General features: G+C 43.2%; 1 protein-coding gene across 1 annotated transcript in view; it reads right to left on the bottom strand.

The window, feature by feature from the left end:
- Positions 1–13,956, bottom strand: part of LOC146839571 (carnosine synthase 1-like) — a 464,396-nt gene that overhangs the window by 164,362 nt on the left and 286,078 nt on the right. Inside the window, exon 6 of the mRNA XM_085650354.1 lies at positions 3,016–3,220. Coding sequence (XP_085506480.1) covers positions 3,016–3,220 — 205 coding nt within the window. The remainder of the gene's footprint in view (positions 1–3,015; positions 3,221–13,956) is intronic.

Below are 13,956 nucleotides of genomic sequence, written 5' to 3'. Positions count from 1 at the left end.
ACTGGCAAGTGGGTGCACTTACCAAGTCGACATGGCAGAACCAGACTGCACACAGGTTCTGCAATGGAAGGCCTGAGCCATAGTTTACAAGCTGCTCCGGTGGGTGGCACAATCAGTGCCTTTGATTTACATGCCCTGGGCATACGCGGTGCACTGTAGTAGGGTCTGACAGTAAATCAAATTAGCCAATCATGGAGTCACTAATCCATACATCAATTTACAATAGGGAGAGCAGATGCACTTTAGCACTGATCAGCAGTGGTAAAGTGCCCAGAATCGTAAAACCAACAAAAACAGGTCAGAGAAAAGACAGGAGGAAGGAAAAAAGTTCAGGGATGACCCTGCAAAAAGGGCCAAGTCCAACACATATCAATACAAATGAACTTGGACCTGGGTTGCTTGAGTTTCATGATCATTACCATGTGGGAAACTAAGGGAATCAGCCATATGCTTTTTTGATTATATTGACTTCCTCTAGCTTTTGTAGGTCTTATTCTACTTAGACGCGAAGGTGAAAGAGGACACTTCAATATCTAAGGGCCATTGCAACTCGAGCGGTCAATGTGCAGTCAGATGGATTTTGCTTTGTGGAATCTGACTCCCTGAAACACATGTTGAAAATCTTTCAGTAGGTCTTTGATGCTGCATGTATGCACCTTGTGTGCATATGCAACTAAATTCAGTGTTTCCGCTATTGCCCAGATGATCATTGGGTTTTGGTGATCGATAACTTAGGCATTTACAGAAGCTCCAGTACCTATGAGGGTGTGCACTTCAACTTCTTGTACTGTACTTTGCAAGTGGATTTTGGTGGCTTTTCCCCTGAGAGTGACTTGTGTGATGGAACTGAAGAGTCTCTCTTTATCTTATCTGTAGTCGTTTTCGATTGGCCGGGTTGAGCACCCTTGTGTCGCTCCTGGCTCTTGTGAGACAGCATGGAGTGTTTTTCCTTTGGGTATCCTGTTCCTGAGGCTTTGTCCTCGGCATACTCTTCCATAGTGGTTTGCCTTTCTACATCTTGAGCACACCTTGCCTTGTGCATGGCACAGGACACTAGGTGTGGGTCTGCAGTTTGCAGCGTTCTAAACTGCTGCATGGACATGGGCCGCTTCTTACATTCCCCCCTCTTCCAATGGCTTCAATCATCTCGGGCATGATGGAAGTGTCCCCATCTGGTTCTTCCTTTATTGACTTGGCTAACACAGACTCTGTGCATTTAGCTCTTATATTGGACAGTTCATGTGGTCTTCTTAGCATTAGGGCTCCTCTGGGGTTCTTCTGCACCTGTCTGGTATGCCTTAGGGACAGATCTTCCTGCTTGCCACTATCCTGCCCTTGGTTGGTCTACTTAAATATAATCAGTGTGCATAAGATGGCTTGTGGATGGTGCCAGTGACATTTACTTTTTGGAGCTTGACCCATAGAGGCAGTCATTCTGGTTGAGTGGCTCCCCTTTGAATCTCTGTTCTGATTTGTGGCATTCTCCCACGTATTTGTGGGCTTGCGGCTGGCAAGTGGGGACTAATTGGCCTGTGCTATGTTGGCCAGTCACTGAACACAGTCCTTGATGCGCTATCCTTTTCTCTCCCCCCCCCCCCCCCCCGGTTATAGCTGCTGTCTTTCTCACGCGGATTGCTTTTTCAATCAATCAATCAGTAATTGTTAAGCAACACTACTCACCCGTGAGGGTCTCAAGGCACGGGGGGGGAGTGAAGTGGGGAGCTGCAGATCCGACTGGGAGTTGCAGTTCAGTCGAAGAGCCAGGTCTTGAGATCCTGCCTGATATGGGTCAGCAAGGTGATTGCCTGAGGTGGAGAGGCAGGGTGTTCTAGGTTTTGTGGTGAGGTAGAAGAAAGATCTTCCGCCGGTCCTGGTCTTGCAGATCCGAGGGACGGTGGCAAGAGCCAGTTGGACGGAGCGGAGGTGTGTGGTGGGTACGTGGAATGAGAGGCGGTGGTTCAGGTATGGTGGTCTGGAACTGTGGAGGGCTTTTTAGGCATGTGTGAGAAGCTAGAAGGTGACTCTTTTGCTGACTGAGAGCCGGTGGAGTTCTCGTATGTGTTCGGAGATGTGGCTGCAGCTGGGGATGTTGAGGACTAGAGACTTCTTCTGTCTCTGTTCTGCACTGGGTACCCTGCGCATGTGGAAATCATGTTGGCAATGGTCTCTCGACCTGCAGTCACTCGGCCTGCATGTGCTGGGGGCTTGCCTTGTGCCATGTTGATGTTTACCAGAGTTCTGTGTCCTGGTGCCCAGCAGGACGGTGCTGTTTGGCTCGATGACTGTTACTTATCAGATATGTGACTCTTGAAGCACCTGCCAGTGTGAGATGGAAGAAACTGAGAGCTCTGCATAGTGCCATTGGGTGGCCTTCTTGATTACAGCATGGATGCTGCTGCCTGCAACTCTTACTCCGCACTTTGGTTTTTCTGAGCTGATTGCCTTCAGGGTGTGTTGAGCAATCGTCGCAGCTACTGGCCTCCCTTAATGCACTGTCAGTGATTGAAGGGGGCAGCCGGGTGCATGCCGTGTGCAGGTGACTACCTGCCTCATTGCCAGTGTAGTGTGGTTGGAGCAGGGACCCACTGCTGCTCAGTGTGCAGGTATTACAGACACACGCCAGTCCAGTGTATTTTCCGGACTGAACTCTTCACAGTTATGCACAGTCACTCCCTCTGACAATGCTGATCTTCTGGTGTGGGCAGCCACCTTACACCGTGGTGTAGTGCCGGGTGGCACAATACAGAAGCATGCCAATGGGTTACTGGTGACTGAATGAAATGCATGTTTTCTCTACTTACTGTTAGCTATAGAGTACTTTGTGACACTAAAATCTATTTTTGCTACATAACTTGTATTATTCACGATTAAAAATAAGTCATACCGAGACATTACTCACAGTTAAAGATATAGAGTACATTTTTAGATGCTTGTGTCACACGATTTCATGGATGCTAGATGCTAAAATATTGGGGTCCCTAATCCCACTGCCCAGAAGTGGTGTGTTGCTCTTACTCTGGAAGGCAGCCGGGGTCTCCATAGCAGGTGTCCGCACTACTGGAAGGGGTGAACAAACTGCCTCTAACAGGATACTCTCTCCTTCCTCCAGCTTCTGCAGCAGGGACTTGACTGCTAACAGGACACCAGGGAGGTCACAGCTGGGGTGAAAGGTTGCGGTACATCTCTCGCTCCATCGTGGGCCTGTGGTCTCCACTGACACCTGCAGGGAAGACACACATGAGCTTCAGCAAACAATCGTTGGAGGGCTAGGATATGTTTGTGGAGCTTATACAACATGTGATGTAAAGGCCTCTATGCGCTAAAAGAGGCTTAGGGTTCTAAGTCCTATTAGAACATTGGAATGTTGAGTGCTCCATTGAAAACAATGTGGTGCTCCAGGCTTCTAATGGTCGGTAGAATACTGGAACATCAACATTCCAATGTTTGTTCACAGCAACGGAGGCCAAGGTAATTTTAACCCCCTCATGCTCCGCGAGGCTTTTGTTTTGCAAATTAGTACATTCTTCCCTCAAGGGGAAGAATGTTGTCCCGCCGTAACAGACTCTACTGGCCATTAAAGGCCTGCTTCATTGTTTAAGGCCCTCACCTTCAGCTCGGGCCTTTAACGCTGGAGCGGGCCTTTAATGTTTAATGGCTAGGAGAGCCTGCTACGGCTGGCTCTAAAGGCTATAATATGAAGCACAAATGCACTGTAAATTATTACAAAAACAAGTACCTCAAACATTACAACAGCATCGATAAGGAGGCCACATTTTGCTCTTCTCCACATACTACTCACTCCAGCACAAGGCTTGTATTTCACTTAAACCACATCCAGACATTTATTTACATGTGCGTCTGCAGTGCTGCTGATGATATTGAAATTCCCTTGATTAGTTACCTTGAGAGCTACACACACCTGTAGGAATAAATGACTTGTATAGCCTGACTTTAAAGATCTTTGAAACTAGGTCTCTATGCACTTTTCGCTCCATGCAACAGACCCTGTCTTTGCTGAGGTGATGAGATGGCAGGAGCTGAGCATCCACTTATATCTTGGTATATGGTACCTGTGGGTCATTGAGAGATCTCTTAGTGCTTGGTCTAGTCCTACGGTTCCAGTACCAAAGCAAAGGTCTACTGAGTTGCGGTTCAGTGTGGACTACTGAACCGTCAATGAGGTAACCAAAACCAAAGCCCATCCAATCCTAAATGCGGAGGAGCTTGTGAATCGGTTAGGTGCTTCAAAGTACTTGAATACTTTATATGTGACCAGTGGATATTGACAGATACCTTTGGCACTAAACACCAAGGAGAAGACAGCATTTTCTATGACAGGGAGGCTGTATTAGTTTAAGGTCATGCCCTTTGGATTGAAGAATGCTCCTGCCACTTTTCTGTGCCTTCTGAACCATGTTCTTGCATGGTTAGAAGAGTTCTGTGTGGCCTACCTGGATGATGTTGCCGTGTTCAGCATTTAATGGAAAGACCACCTGAGGCACCTAGAGCAGATGTTGGCTAGGATACATAAGCCTAGCTAGCAACCATTTCAGTGGCTCATTATCTGTTTGCACAACAAACGTAGTGCCAAATAAATATGGGCAAAACCTAAGCAAAACCCATACTGTACAAAGCACTCCTTCTCAGTAGTTGCCCAGTTCTGCCCTCTAGGTAGTAATCTCCTTCTAATAAAGGCTACCGGGTGCTCTCTACTTTTGTGATCCAGTTGTGCTAACACTGCTCCAACTCCTTTGTCCAAATCATCCACCTATACAATGAAGGCTGACTGTAGTTAGGTCCATTCAGTACCAGTGTAGTGCATAGTACCTTCGTCAGTTCCTCAAATGATTTCTGACATTCTTCAGTCCATATTACCTACCCGATATCTTCTCCCAAGAGTAATATTGTCTGTTAGGTCAGTTGTTAGCCCCAAACTAGAACAGTTAATTCAACAAACGATTTGTCAAAGATTAATCCGTTTGTCACTACATGGATTTAATGTCCAGGTAGTCTGGAAAAATACGTGTAAAGAACTGGTTGGAGAGTCTAGTATACAATTAAACCTATCAGGTATGAGTAAACGGAGAAGACCTGGGAAATTTGTCCTATGGTGCAGGCGATATGATGAGCTCCTAATGTCAGCTAAATAGCTCCTAGTGTCCCCCATCTTCATAAATAGAGCTCGTAATGTCTGCATGAAGTCATCCGCAAAAGGTGGCGTCCTGTGGAAGACACAAGACACCACCGTTTGCGGATGACTTCTAGATCCTCCAGCTGGGAGATATGCTGCCTGGGAACAAGATGTATGTGAAGTAGATAAGAATGAGTACTGGGATGCTAAGCTCGCACTTAGCGTATTAGAAATCCCCTCAAATCTGCAAATGATCCAATTCAGTTATCTCCATATAACTTAATACAGCCCAAAAGAGTCTGGAAGATGGGCTGAGGACACAACCCTGTGCATGGGGAATGTAGAGGGGTGACAGGCTCTTTTTATCATGTTATATAAAATTTCCTGCTAATCTGAATATACTGGCAGATAATGTTTAACTCAATGGCGAAATGTATGGGCACCCCAGTCAATCCTGATCGCATTTTTGGGGACCATATAATGGTGGGCTAATTCCAGGGCACAGAGGAGCTTGGCTGGAGTGGGATTTCTGATTGTCACAAGGGACCTAGCACGATAATGGTTTAGTGACATTGTCCTTCTTAACTTCCCCGCTGAAGTACTGGCTCCAAAGAATGAACAATTGTGTGGTGGTGGAATGGCTGGTGAATAGATGGAAGGGTTGCAGAGCCAAACGCCACAAAATATGGGGCCAGTGGATATTCCACTATCCGGGCTGTTGATTGATGATAATGCCTTTTCTCCATGTTTGGTTCCTATTTTTATCTACAAATGTAATGTAGCTGATGGCTGAACAAGGCACTCTGTGTCATGTGCTACATACTGTTCTTGTTGGAATAATATCATATTTAAAATCAAATAAAGATTTATAAAAAAAACAAATCTTCAACCAGATTTTTCACAATGACTTAATTGTGGTGGGTCTCTATTAGAAACTGTTCTCTAAAGGGGGCGTGGCTTGCGCGCCGCGACGATATGGCGGTTTGCGTTTGAGCTCCGTGCTGAGCTGGAGCCCACGGAGGAATAGCGGTTGTTTTCGGCGGCCCCGGTCATCGCGGATATCGGCCGCATGGATAAGAACATGTCACGGATGTCTGGGAGAGGGTTTCCTGCTTTCTGAGGCTGCTGGAACTCGCACTTTGGTTCCTGTTTGACGGCGCTCGGTGGTTTCGCGAGCGGCCGCCATTTTGTCTCTTCAGGTGCGGTGAGAGCTTTCTCCTCAGCGCGATGTTGACATTGCCACAGAAGGGCCAGGAATGCAGTTAAACAGATACTGGTGACGTTTTTTTTTTACTTCCTCAACTCATATTGCTTTTTCTTCTCTGCCTGCTGCCTTACTGCCTATTTTTGTTTCATCTTTGCGTTTTTTGCTAAGATATCGTCTGTCAGGAACTCCGTCAAGGACATTTAGTGGGGTTTCTTTGACTAATGCTTTCCGGCCTTTGGGTCATCCCTGACTGGTAGGACCCCTTTTGATACCTGCAAGGTGGGATATTTTTGTGAGGTGGTTCCCTTCCCTGTCCCTGGAATCTACCTTTAGTATTTCTCTGCTCTCTTGCTAAGAGTGCGCTATCCATTTTTGCTCGTTCCCTTTTGACATATTGAGGTTTTCCTTCCTCACTTGGCATTCCCTTCTCGTAATTTGTCTGGAGTGGTGTTCTGTACTCCTGCTGAGGTGGTGTGCTCTATGGCCGCGAATATGGGCCCGTCTTCAAATGCTAAAGACGCAAAGGAATCTAAAGCGTCTCTTAAAAGGGCCAAACAGCTATCTCCTACACCTGAATCTCCGCAAAAAGACCCTAGTCCCACTCTTGAGACTATCCTGACGCGCCTTAATGAGGTCTATGAAATTGCGCAGTCTACCAAGACCAACACAGATTTATTTCAAGTGGAAGTGTTAGCTATCAGGAATGATTTCAAGGCCTTGTCTCTTCGTGTTTCGGACACGGAAGCACGTATTAGTGGCGCAGAGGATTCCATGCAAAAGCAGTTCAGATCTCTCTCACAACTTGAGCGATCAATGGTTGCTTTGCGGAAGGATCTCACTGAGCAAGAAGATCGTAACCGCAGATCTAACCTGCGCATTTTTGGGCTTCCTGAAGATGTTGAGAAGGATGCGTCTTCTATGATTGATTTCCTCTATCAATGGATTCCTTCTACATTGCAAATTTCCTTCCAAAGAGATTTTGAGCTGGAACGTGCACATCGTGTTCCCACTTTTCGTTCTAAGTCTGCTACGCAACCTAGGGCGATAATTTTTAAGCCACTGCGTCATCAGCATACAGAACAAATTCTAGCTCATATGCGGAAGGTTAGAGTTGTTTCGTGGAATGGTCATCGCATCTCAATCTCTCAGGACTTTGCCAGAGACACGGTCATAAGAAGGAAGGGTTTTCTTAATTTGCGGAAGCGTCTAACGGAGATGAATATCCCCTTTTCTTTTGCTGGCCCCTCAAAATTCCGCATTACTTTCAAAGGTCGCTCTAGAATCTTCGATGAACCTGCTGACTTGGTCTCGTTTTTGGATAATCAGATGGAGCTTCAAATGGAACTTCAAATGGAGGCCTCGCTTGATCCTGGTTCTGCTGGCACCTGAGGCGCTTATGCATACTGCTATGTGTTTTTTCTTTGCCAGTATTATTGAGCTTAGTCTCTCTTAGTCCTGCACGGTGGTCTTAGTGTCCATTGTTTTTGTTGTGCTCTTGTCGGCTGTTGGTGGTCCCTCCATATCGGTATGGTGCATTGGTCTTTTTTTGTTGTTAGTTCTATTGTATGACCCTTTCAAGATTTTGTGGTATTGTTTCGTGTTGGTTTAACGTCACTTTTGCGCGGGTGCCATCCTTTTTACTCTTTTCCTTCCCAAATTGTCTTTCCGCATATTAGCTCCCGGTCCGTTTCTTATCCTAGTGTATGAGTTCTTATCTTCTATTGTTTTGGTTATGTGCATGATTTTCATCGTCTGTGGTTGTCTCATATTGGTGGAGTACGTTAGTGTTTATTAATGTATTGATTACATATTTGATTCATGGATGAGTATTTGTTGCTTATTAATTGCTATAGTTAGAGTTTTGTGTTTAGCTCTATGTCACTATTATAGCATTTATTGGTTTGTATCGTTATTATTATTAAGTGTCTTTCTCGAATAGGTCGGAATTTTTTAGCTGTTTTGTAATTGATAGGCCTATGTTTCTTCTCTTCCATGTTCCTATATTTAAGATATTCTCACCTCTCTCAGTTATATGGAGTGCAACGAGAAATATGTTTTTGTGGACAGTTATCTGTTAGCTTATTTATAGATTTTGCATTTTTATGGATAATCTCATTTATATTATGTATCTATCATAAGACTTTATTGTTTGATACATTAGTCTGTTACTATATGCCGCTCTCCCCTGTGTTTCACTTACTTTCTTCTGACTGTATTATTTAGTACTTTATTTATTATTGCTCTTTCTTTTTTTGTATCAGCTATTACTGTTTACATCTGTTTTTTCTCTCTTTTTGCTTTTTACACTTTTTATGATCCTGTTTAGGTGTTTCCTCTCTCTCAAATTTGATTATCATGTCGCCTGTATAGATTTATATGATGTACTGTTTCCAGAACGATAATTGATTCTTGTTCATATCCTTTAGACAGTTCTTCTTTTATAATAACGCATAATCTGTTCTGTTCTGTTTTGGGGCTACTTATTCCTCATGTTGGGCTCTTTGCTCATTCCCATGTCCCCCCTTGTATGAATTCGGTCTTTTTCAGACCTTCCTTGTTGGCCCTTCTCTCCCTCTTTCTGTCTATCCTCTTCCTTTCTTCTTTCTCTCTTTTTTCCTTCTCTCTTTGGATTTCCTCCTGGGATTCTCCCGGTGTTGTGTTGATGTCTAGTGTCTGGAGGCGAGGTCTCTTGGAGGCTGTAGTTCATATATCATTTGTGCAATATCTTTTTCTTCTGCTATTAGATCTATGTCTGGATTGAATGTACTCTCCCTTAATGTCAAAGGGCTAAATCATCCAGTTAAAAGGTCGAAGATTCTAGATTATTGCAAATCTCTTTCTTCGGATCTCGTCCTTTTTCAGGAGACAAAGGTTTCTGTTAGGGAGGCGTTATTTCTGAAGAAAGAGTGGGTTTCTGATGTTGCTTGTTCGGATGCTAGTGGTAAAAGGAATGGAGTAATCACTTTAGTTTCTAAACATTCTGGTCTGTCTATCGTTTCCTCTGAACAGGATACAGAGGGACGCTGGTTACTATCTAAGGTGTCCGATGGTAATGCTGTTCTCTTTGTCATGAACATCTATGCCCCTAACAAGGATGATCCGGCTTTTTGGAAAACGATCACCAAAAAGCTAAATGACACACCTCATTCTGGCAATCTTATTGTTGGTGGTGACTTTAATTTACCAATGGACCCTATTTTGGATAGGAATTCTGCCTTTAACTTTCGTCCCCCTCAAGCACATAAACAATTGATTAATATGTGTTCTCTGACCCATCTTCAGGATGTTTGGCGTCTTCACAATCCCACTGGCAGTGATTTCTCCTTTTTTTCCTCCCCTCATTCGTCCTTCTCACGTATTGACTACCTTCTGGTTCACTCTTCTCTTGTTCAAGCTTCCTCATCTCCGCTTATTCACCCCATTTTAGTTTCAGATCATGCCGCGGTAACTTTCACACTTATGTCTTTTGCCCCTCGGGTAAGGTCTAGATCTTGGAGACTAAACACGGAAATTTTACATGATGTTTCCCAAGTTCGAGAGTTTTCTAATGATATTGAGACGTTTTTCCGTGAGAATGTTGGTTCAGTAAGCTCTCCTGTTGTTCTCTGGGACTCTTTTAAATGCACTTTTCGTGGTCAGGTCATTAAGTGTATGTCCAGGAGAAACGCTGCCATTAAAAAAGAACTCACGGATTTAGCGGATGAGATTAAATGCCAGGAAGATCTTTTTCGACAGTCTAAGGATAGGTCATGCTTACAATCTATTAAGAACTTAAAATATGCGTATAATACTATTGTCACTAAGAGAGCGCATATTGGTTTTCAGGCTCAGAAATCTAAGAGGCTGCTGTTAAAAAATCGTGCGGGCAAGACTCTTGCAGCTACATTAAAGTTTCAGGAATCTTCTAATAAATCCTCCCAAATCTCTTCTATTACTGACCATCTTGGTAAGAGAAAATTTCAGACTGAAGAAATTCTTGAGGTCTTTCGCGATTTCTATAATAATTTATATACCCCCTCTATGCAGGCGTCTTTTGAACAGTGCCAGGAGTTTTTGAAGACAGTACCGTTGAAAGCTATACCGGAGGATGATAATAATTCATTAAATGCCCCGATTACCTCTGATGAAATTACTTCCGCAATAAAAGCCACTCGTTCCGGTAAGGCTCCGGGCCCTGATGGGTACCCTATTTTGTTTTATAAGACCTTCTTATCTGTGATTGTTCCGAAACTTCAATCGGTCTTTGATGCGTTTGTCAAAGATGGTTCTGTGTCTGGCTCTGCTGCTGATGCTACTATTGTAGTAATCCCCAAAGAAGGAAAGGATCATTCAGACCCCAAGAATTTTCGTCCCATTTCCCTGCTTAACATGGAGGCTAAGATTTTTGCTAAAATCTTAGCTAGACGATTAGAATCCTTTATCCCTCAATTGGTTCATCCTTCCCAGACAGGTTTTGTAAAGGGTCGTCTTGCGCGTGATAATATCCGTACTTTTTGTCATATTCTAGGTGCTGCTAAGCGATCCAATCTTCCGGCGGCGGCCTTGGCCCTTGATGCTGAAAAGGCCTTTGATAAGGTTTCCTGGCCTTTTTTACGAGCTGTTTTATGTGCTCATAATCTTGGTGATTCCTTTATCCGTATGGTTATGTCTCTTTACTCCCGACCTAGGGCTAATATAAGAGTGAATGGGGCTACCTCGTCTTTTTTTCACCTTTGCCAGGGTACTAGACAAGGGTGTCCTTTGTCTCCTCTTTTATTTTTGTTGTCCATTGATCCTCTTCTCCGACTGATTGACGTACATCCAGACATTATGGGATTTTCTTTTGGTTCCCATCAGTTAAAAGTAGCTGCCTATGCCGATGACGTTCTCATTTTTTCAGATGATGTTGTGCGTGCCATCCCGGCTATTTCTGAGATCATTTCCACCTTCTCAAAGGTTTCAGGTTATACACTGAACAGAGATAAGACAGAAATGTTCCCCTTAAATGCTTACTGCTTCTCCTCTCATATGGGTTCGGCGGGTTTTAAGTGGCAATCTAAGCAACTAAAGTATCTGGGTATTTATTTTTGTTCCACCCTCTATGCGACGGTTACTTATAATGAATCTCAAACTATTCTTAAAGTGCGGCATCTTTTAGAAAATTGGTCTCCGAAGCATATCTCCTGGTGGGGTCGGCTCCAAACTCTTAAAATGATGATAACACCTATTATTAATTTTGTCTCTTCTATGCTTCCAGTCAAGCTCTCTGATGCCTTCTTTCATGATCTTGATTTAATTACTTCCAAATTCTTATGGAATAATAAAAGGGCTAGAATTGCCTATAAATTCTTGAGGAAACCCTATGAGTTGGGGGGATGTAATCTTCCTGATTGGGGGAAATATCAATCTGCTTTTCTAGCCTCTCAAGGTGCGCTCTGGTTTTCCCCTCCCCTTATGCATGTTCCAGCTTGGTTGCTAATAGAACAGGAATTGGCCTCTCCTCTTCCAACTGCCTCTTTCTTAACCACAAATACTCTTTTCATTCCATTTTCTAGATCTATTATTTTGGATACTGTTGCTGCAATTCGTAAAATTGATATGAGAGTGGCGATTCCGTTGCATAAAACTAGATGGTCATCCATTTGGCGCAATTCCAAAATTAAGATTAATATTGATCCGGAATTGATGTCTTATTGGTCGGGGAAAGGTATCTCGCTTGTTAAACATTTGTATGGTTCCCAAAATGAACCTCTTCCTTTCTCTACCCTGGCCCAGCAATTTTCTTTATCTAATATAGATTTTTACACTTTTCTTAAAATAAAAGTAGCACTTGCTAGATTACAGCTTCAGCCTTCTTCCCCTATGATTATGCTTCTTCACTTATGGATTAAGTCTGGTCATGTTGCATCTAAGATTTATAAATTTTTGTCGTCCTCGTCACTTCCTACCCAAACTGTTACACAGCAAAAATGGCTACATCATTTTGATCATAGTGTTACCGATCATATCTCTTCAGACACATGGCAAGATATTGGTAAGCTTTCTCTTCGTAACAAAATCGCCCCCTCACTAATGCAATCTAAGTTTTTCTCTATTAATCTTCTTCACTGGACTCCCACTCGTTTACACGCGCTAAATCTCAAGGACGATGATCGATGTTGGAGTTGTGGGTTAGCACCTGGTGATTTCCAACATATGTTCTTTGACTGCTCTCTTCTCCAACCATTTTGGGGTCTAGTTCACAAACATCTCATGCTTATCTTTGATATTCAGTTTCAACTCTCTTTTCCACTAATTCTTCTTGGTCCGTTGGCTGCCTCGGTCCCGTTGCCCTTAGATGCCATGGAATTACAATTATTGGATCTTTTACTATCTATAGCAGTCAAGGTAATTCTCATGGAGTGGAAATCTTTTTCTTCAGTCTCTTATCATACTTGGTGGGCATGGGTTTCTTTTCTGCGTAGTGCTCATACGTCAGTTGATCATGCTCACCTTTCTCCGTCTATATCTAATGATGTGTGGCTGACTCTAGATACGTATATGCAAAGAGCCTCAGAGGGTTTGGTGGCTCAATACCCGTTTGATGTGCCTGGTTAATGATGGTGTTGTTGTTGGGTGAATCCTTTGGAAATCCTTCTCTCTTTTCTCATCTTGTCTTTCTGCTTTCTTCTTTCTTTTTCTATCTTTGCTTTCTTTCCTTTCTTTCCCTTCATCCCTAAGGTAATATATGATGATGATACTTTTGATAAATACGACTCCTGATTATCCATTGATTCTTCCTTATTCAATGCATTCCTCTGATACTTCCAAATTAATGAACTTTGTAAGGTGTTTTTCAGTTTTAACTTTCATTTTACCAGGTTGAATGTCTTTTAGCTGATATCATTTGTATCATTCTTGATTGTATTCTATGCTTGTTTTTACTCCCTTAAAATAATAAATTCTTTTGAAATCAAAAAAAAAAAAAAAAAGAAACTGTTCTCTAAATACGGATTCTAAATCAGCCCCTTACAAACACTATATCCTTCTTCTGGGAAGGTCCATGTCAAAGTCCTCTCAGTTTCCCACACATACAGCACCTATAATTGCTGTTTACTCCTTGGTACCCAATTCTTGCATTATTAATTAGCCTTTTCCCCTATGGTGACTCTCGGGACAAACCTCATTCTATTGTTTGTCTATGTTTTATCATCATCCAAGGGCTCAGCTAGTGAATTTGTCATTTCAGCCCACTTATCCAGGTTATCCGCTGCTCCCATGTCTGTTCTTACCCCTCTCATACTCAATTGTTCATCCATGGCCTAATCCATCATGTGTTTTCATGATCTGACTTGACAGCGCAGCTGGCACCAGACAAATATGTGAGAGTCACTAGGAGTAGGGCTTTGGCTCTGCTGGAATGTTGCGAGCCAAGAGTACATGATTTGACAGAGAAGAAGTTTTGTTTTTCCACAAAAACGTTCCTGCCCTCCACACAGCAGTGATCATTTATCCAGAGGCCTATTCTTCAACTCTTAGGGGCACACACAAGACATTGTAATCCATTTAAAGCATCTTAGATGACTAGATAAATTATGGTGTTTTTCCTTGGTAGCAGACCAGATGGAGAAAGGCAGTCATTAACCCGTTCGCTGCTTCT

Source organism: Triturus cristatus, chromosome 4_1 (assembly GCF_964204655.1).
Source record: "Triturus cristatus chromosome 4_1, aTriCri1.1, whole genome shotgun sequence".
Taxonomy (NCBI): Eukaryota; Metazoa; Chordata; class Amphibia; order Caudata; family Salamandridae; genus Triturus; species Triturus cristatus.
This window is presented reverse-complemented; position numbering and strand designations above follow the sequence as displayed.